This window comes from Oncorhynchus gorbuscha, linkage group LG02 (genome assembly GCF_021184085.1).
Source record: "Oncorhynchus gorbuscha isolate QuinsamMale2020 ecotype Even-year linkage group LG02, OgorEven_v1.0, whole genome shotgun sequence".
NCBI lineage: Eukaryota > Metazoa > Chordata > Actinopteri > Salmoniformes > Salmonidae > Oncorhynchus > Oncorhynchus gorbuscha.
The window spans coordinates 9,367,849-9,375,073 of NC_060174.1; the positions used below are offsets into that span (position 1 = coordinate 9,367,849).

Genomic DNA, 7,225 nt, shown 5'->3' on the forward strand with positions numbered 1-7,225 from the left:
TTTAGGCCTATGTTTTTTTATTTCTACTTTGCACATTCTTCCATTGCAAAACTACCATTCCAGTGTTTTACTTGCTATATTGTATGTATTTTGCCACCATGGCCTTTCTTGCCTTTACCTCCCTTCTCACCTAATTTGCTCACATTGTATATAGACTTGTTTATACTGTATTATTGACTGTATGTTTGTTTTACTCCATGTGTAACTCTGTGTCGTTGTATCTGTCGAACTGCTTTGCTTTATCTTGGCCAGGTCGCAATTGTAAATGAGAACTTGTTCTCAACTTGCCTACCTGTTTAAATAAAGGTGAAATAAATCAATAAATCAAATGTGTTGGTGTTTAGGCCTGTGTTGGTATAAGAGAAGAGCACAGCATACCAAATATTTTTAGGCAGTTGATATTCAGCCGACAGATTTTATAACCTAACCTTCAGAAAACTGGACACAGGAATGTTCTTGTATTGAAAGATAGCTTGCTACATCCTATCAAACCTGTCATCTGGTGTGTTTGGTTAACCCGCTAGTTAGTGAAAAGCAGGTTAGGAATTAAGATAACTAGCTAGGTTGTCATGCTATCAACAACGCTAACCATTTAGGTAGCTATCAAGCTAAACATTTAGCTAGCTGCCATGGCAAGCAAGGTTAGGAATTAAACTAGTTAGCGAGCTTGTTTTTCTGTTTTGCTATCGAAGACGTTAACCGTTTAGCTAGTTAACAAGTTAAACATTTGACTAGCTGGCATCGGGAGTATGGGGTAATGTTAGTTACAGCGTGGTGAGGTTGAATACAATTTCTTCCGCATCTTTGGCTACAACACTAAGTTGTAGCCAAAGGACTTTCTACAATTACTAACTAGCCTGCAACATTAACCAAGATACCCGCACAGTCACAATGGCTAGCTAACAACATAACATTTGCATATTCTGGAGGCAGTGGAAACACACAAAAATCGACCAATGGCCAGCCAGGCCGTGCCAGGTTGATTTCACAGCGCGAGGCTTTAGAATCCTGTTTTTTTTCTTGAATTTGAGCAAAGATGTATGCTACAACGGGACTTGACTTGCAGCATTTCTATTGAGACAAGACCATACGCCTTAGACCGGGTATACTATAGGGTGGTACAGATTTCCCCCCAAAACATATGTCCCGCTCCAGATAAGCTTGCCTGTTCCCTCATGTGAAGGCTGGCTGAAGTTGCCCCTAGATGTGACTTGGGTCAGAATTTAATTCTGCTGCTTGCTAAATACATTCATTGTGAAGAAGAAACAATAGTGGGAGTGGTGTTTTGGATGGGTAGTCAGACTAAATCCCATTTGCACTGAGGGGGAACTTCAAGCCGGAGTGTGAAAAATAAACCTTCAAAGTTGGTATGTTTCCAGAGAGTGCATTTGTTACAGTACAACATGATAAAGAGACTGCTGATAAGTCAGTCAGTTAACAATTGTGGTCTCAGTTTAAAGTGACAAAAAAGATGGTAGGATTTACACAGCAGAAGGATGTCAGCAGGACCACAAAAAAACAGCTGAAGAGGACGCCCTCCCTACGACCACAGACACCACAACAAAACCCTTTGTTTTGATTCCTCCGCTACTGTAGACCACCGGCAACTCTCTCTTTGACACGTCCTCACAGAACCCCATTACATCCTCCAGTAAGCTTCAAACTGCTGTTTTGTCATTTGTTTACCTCATCTAATGTCATGCTTACTGTTTATGCAAGTGGTACTCGTGAAAATATATGTTTTGATTCTTGATTTCATGATCAGAGGAATGATTTTACGATTGTTAAGCTCTCATCATTTGTTGCTGGTGAACCATATATACTTCTCACCCCAATTTTTAAAATTATCTTGCCATACATTTTTATACATCGGAAGTGTCTTGGAATAATTTCAATCTTTTATTTCTTACAATTTGAGTGGCTCACAGGTGCTGTGGGCATGGACCCAGCTTGGCTTTGGTTCCAAAACAGTTGTGAGATATGACAATGTCTGACATAGGCTACTTTTCTTTTAAGGTGAACTATCTCTTTAACTGACACATTATTCTGACTTTTATTGGCACACTTGAGACACTCAGAAGTCTGCACCACAAGTCCCAGAACAACCTTTGAAGCCTTTGTTCACAGGAGGTGCTTGTAGTTGCACATACATATGGGTTGAGGCTAGTTCCTGTCAGCATTTCTCTCTTTACTATGATCTCAAGTGTGAGGGTAGGAAGAAACAGATCAGGAGTTAGACGAGTGGAGGCAGACGGGGAAGACACATCATTTAGGCCAAGGATATAGAATCTCCATTCTTCTGATCCGGTCGTCGTGTATCATGTTCTACTACTCTAGCCCAAAGCCTCTCTTACTGGTTGTCCTCATCGTGCTGTTCAACGGTAGGCCATCTTCCTCCGTCTATGTACTGTCGATGTAGCCTACTAGAATGGCAGTGACTGTGTATGTTCGGATCAAATGTTGAAGGGTTATTATTTATAAAACATACCTGATCTGTAAAAGTTATGACTTAAACTATAGGAAAAGGATCTTTAGTAACCCAACTCTTTATCATCGAACTCACAGGTCAGAGGTGGTGATACTCAGTAGCACAGAGTATGTATGGTATGTCTCTGAACAACCAAGATTGTACTTTTATTTCATTTTTTAAAATTTCACCTTTATTTAACCAGGTAGGCTAGTTGAGAACACCTTTATTTAACCAGGTAGGCTAGTTGAGAACACCTTTATTTAACCAGGTAGGCTAGTTGAGAACACCTTTATTTAACCAGGTAGGCTAGTTGAGAACACCTTTATTTAACCAGGTAGGCTAGTTGAGAACAAGTTCTCATTTACAACTGCGACCTGGCCAAGATAAAGCAAAGCAGTTCGACACATACAACAACACAGAGTTACACATGGAATAAATAAACAAAACATACAGTCAATAATACAATAGAAAAAAAAGTCTATATGCAGTGTGTGCAAATGAGGTAGGATAAGGGAATTGAGGCAATAAATAGGCCATAGTGGCGAAATGGGCTGTATAATTCATCCCAATGTGTTTGTGACTTTTTGCTTGTGGATGATTTGACAAAGTGACATGTTTTCCATAGCATTTAGCAGCGTAGCCTAGTGGTTAGAGCGTTGGACTAGTAACTGTAAGGTTGCGAGTTCAAACCCCCGAGCTGACAAGGTACAAATCTGTCGTTCTGCCCCTGAACAGGCAGTTAACCCACTGTTCCCAGGCCGTCATTGAAAATAAGAATATAGAATATGTTCTTAACTGACTTGCCTGGTTAAATAAAGGTTACAAAAAAATTGGGGTACAGTAGGCCTTCAGAAAGTATTCAGACCCCTGGACTTTTTCCACATTTTGTTGTGTTACAGCCTGAATTTAAAATTGGATTAAATTGAGATTTGTGTGACTGGCCTACACACAATACCTGTGGATCTATATTTTTAGAAATTTTTACAAATTAATAAAAAATGAAAAGCTGAAATGTCTTTAATCAATAAGTATTCAACCCCTTTTGTTATGGCAAGCCTAAATAAGTTCAGGAATAAAAATGTGCCTAACAAGTTGTTTGGACTCTGTGTGCAATTACAGTGTTTAACATGACTTTCAAATGACTACCTCATCTCTGTAGCCCACACATACTATTACAGTGCCTTCCAAAGTATTCACACCTTGACTGTTTCCACATTTTGTTGTGTTACAAAGTGGGATAAAATGTATTTAATTGTCTTTTTGTTGTCAAAGATCTACACAAAATACTCTGTAATGCAAGTATTCAACCCCCTGGGTTAATAAATGTTAGAGTCACTACTTTGTTGAAGCACATTTGGCATCGATTACAGCTGTGAGTCTTTCTGGGCAAGTCTCTAAGAGCTTTACACACCTGGATTCTGCAACATTTCCCATTATTATTATCAAGATTCTTCAAGCTCTGTCAAATTGGTTGTTGATCATTGCTAGACAACCATTTTAAGGTCTTGCCATAGATTTTTAAGCAGATTTCTTTCAAAACTGAAACTAGGCCACTCAGGAACATTCACTGTCTTCTTGGTAAGCAACTCCAGTGTAGATTTGGCCTTGTGTTTAAGGTTATTGTCTTGCTGAAAGGTGAATTCATCTCCCAGTGTCTGGTGAAACGCAGACTGAACCAGGTTTTCCTCTATGGTTTTGCCTGTGCTTAACTCCACTCTGTTTCCCTATTTATCCTGAAAAATTCCCCATACACATAACATGAGGCAGCCACCTCTATACATCTTGAAAATAGGTCGAGTGAATCAGTAATGTGTGGTATTCAGGACAAAAAAAATGAATTGCTTTGCCACATGTTTTGCAGTATTACTAAAGTGCCTTGTTGCAAATATTCCTTTGAGCATGATGACATTATGAATGACACTTTGGATGGTGTATCAATACACCCAGTCACTATAAAGATACAGGCATCCTTTCTAACTCAGTTGCCAGAGAGGATGGAAACTGCTCAGGGATTTCACCACGAGGTCAATGGTGACAGTTACAGAGTTTTTAATGGTTGTGAAAGGAGAAAACTGAGGATGGATCAACAACATTGTAGTTACTCCACAATACGAACCTAAATGACAGAGTAAAAAGGAAGCTTTTACAGAACACAAATATTCTAAAACATGCATCTGGTTTGCACTGGGAGACAAATTCACCTTTCAGCAGGACAATAAGCTACAACACAAAGCCAAATGTACACTGGAGTTGCTTACCAAGATGACATTGAATGTTCCTGAGTGGCCTAATTACAGTTTTGACTTAAATCGTCTTGAAAAATCTATTGCAATACTCGGAAATGGCTGTCTAGCAATGATCAACAACCAACTCGACAGAGCTTGAAGAATTAAAAAAAAAAATAACAATGTGCAAATATTGTACAATCCAGTTGTGCAAAGCTTTTAGAGACTTACCCAGACAGACCACAGCTGTAATCGCTGCCAAATGGGATTTTAACATGGATTGACTCAAGGGTGTCAATACTTACGTAAAGTAGATATTTCTGTATTTCATTTTAAATACATTTGCCAACATTTCTAAAAGCATGTTTTTACTTTGTCATTTCAGGGTATGGTTGAGAGAGAAAATAAATAAATTCAATCAATTTTGAATTCAGGCTGTAACACAACAGAATGTGGAATAAGTCAAGGGGTATGAATACTTTCTGAAGGCACTCTCATACCTTCTAAAAGGTTCTGAAGGCATTCTCATACCTTCTAAAAGGTTCTGAAGGCACTCTCATACCTTCTAAAAGGTTCTGAAGGCACTCTCATACCTTCTAAAAGGTTCTAAAGGCACTCGCATACCTTCTAAAAGGTTCTGAAGGCACTCTCATACCTTCTAAAAGGTTTCTGCATACCTTCTAAAAGGTTCTGGCACTACCTTCTAAAAGGTTCTACCTCTCATACCTTCTAAAAGGTTCTGAAGGCACTCTCATGCCTTCTAAAAGGTTCTGAAGGCACTCTCATACCTTCTAAAAGGTTCTGAAGGCACTCTCATACCTTCTAAAATGTTCTGAAGGCACTCGCATACCTTCTAAAAGGCATTCTATTTTTTGTAATATTTTTATTCCACTTTGATCATAAAATGTTTTTTTTTATATTGCTTGGTTTATTTTTTCTATATCCCAATGAAGACATTTTTGTCCAAGGAATATTTGTGGATCATATCTCTAGTCAATGAAAACTGGTAACTGGGTTCCTGGGATAAGATAAATATGCAGGAAATGTAAAAAAATACTGTATGCACAGTGATGAAAATATACACAACACTGTGTATATTTGATGAAATATATTGCACTTCTCTTTTCCTACTAGCACTGACTTTGCTGATAACGTCTTAATTAAAGGAGAAATGTACTTACTATGACTGTGATATGTGGTTGTCTCAACTAGCTATCTTAAGACGAATGCACTAACTAAGTTGCTCTGGATAAAAGTGTCTGCTAAATGACTAAAATATAAATTATATTCATAATATTAAATATAAATGTAAAATTAGTCATATGGAACATCGGTTTAAAAAATTTTTTTAAGTAAAAGATGTTAAAGGTCCATTAGAATATTAATTTACAATATAATTTTACATGTATATTTAATATTATTAATATGATTAATATTTTAGTCATTTAGCAGACACTCTTATCCAGAGCAACTTACAGTTAGTGTTATGCAATCAGGTGGAGATAGAAGTTATAGAAAAAAGAAGAAAATAAACATCTTGTGTACCTAAATCATCAGGTCATGTCCTAACTTGTTGACAACTTCCTCTCTCTTTTTCAGGACATAACTGGGCAGAGAAAATGGTGGGAATCATAGGTCATGGGGTCACCATCCGTTTCTCACTTCAGAACATGTCCACAGCATCTAGTAATCGGTCAATTGGTCTTTACAAAAATAATAAAAAGATTGCTGAATGTATTCATGATGTGCACAGCTGTTGCTTACAAAGCCACCTCTGCTTCTCTAAGAATAAAGAGGCCTCTTTCTTCATCCAAAATCTGACATCAGTTGACAACGGAACGTATTGGATCATGTTGTTCCAAATCAATAGAGATCCTCCCATGCTAAAAAGCAATGAGGTGTCGCTTATCCTTCAATCGAATGGTAACACCGCAGGTAGGCTATAAGATCGCTCTCTTCACAGTATAATGTCTATAACTCAGTCAATGTCAAGCACAAGGGGTTTCATGATATGTCACATGATGTTTTTAATTTTTATTATTAAAGCAGTGTCCGTCCAGCCTGTATTGAACCCAGCTAAATGTACAACCTTTTTATAAGTACTATCTGTAAAAATTCAAAACCAACCTAAGCAACCATTTTAAAGGAGCTAACTATGGACCTTTTAAAGCCTTTGGTCAAGATTGTGTTCCTTGAAGATTGATGTTCTAGACAGCATGACCCTACTCTGCTTTACCTTAATTTACTGTCTCATCTAGTTTCACCTAAGGAGCCATTTCTATTCCAGAATCCCCATCAGTCACCTCTAACGCCGCAGGTGATGGTTTCAGCGACCGTGGAAACGCCAACCATGTCTATGTCCTGATCATCTTTGCTGTTTTGGGGGTGACAATCATAGCTCTGTTAATCGGACTGCTTGGTTGGTTCTGCTGGACCTACAAAAGGAGCACAGGTATTGAAGGGACCCTATCACTATCCCTAACCATACATATCATGAGTATGAGGTTGGTGACACCTTAATTAGGGAGGA

The 7,225-nt window shown here is 38.2% G+C and overlaps 1 protein-coding gene across 1 annotated transcript in view; it reads left to right on the forward strand.

Annotated features, from left to right (window-relative positions):
• The first annotated feature begins 2,205 nt into the window (after positions 1 to 2,205).
• The window catches only part of LOC123996795, an 11,385-nt gene continuing 6,365 nt past the window's right edge, over positions 2,206 to 7,225 (forward strand). The window contains exons 1-3 of the mRNA XM_046300501.1: positions 2,206 to 2,381; positions 6,295 to 6,630; positions 6,983 to 7,147. Of these exons, the coding sequence (XP_046156457.1) occupies positions 2,321 to 2,381; positions 6,295 to 6,630; positions 6,983 to 7,147 (562 nt within the window). The 5' untranslated portion in view covers positions 2,206 to 2,320. The remainder of the gene's footprint in view (positions 2,382 to 6,294; positions 6,631 to 6,982; positions 7,148 to 7,225) is intronic.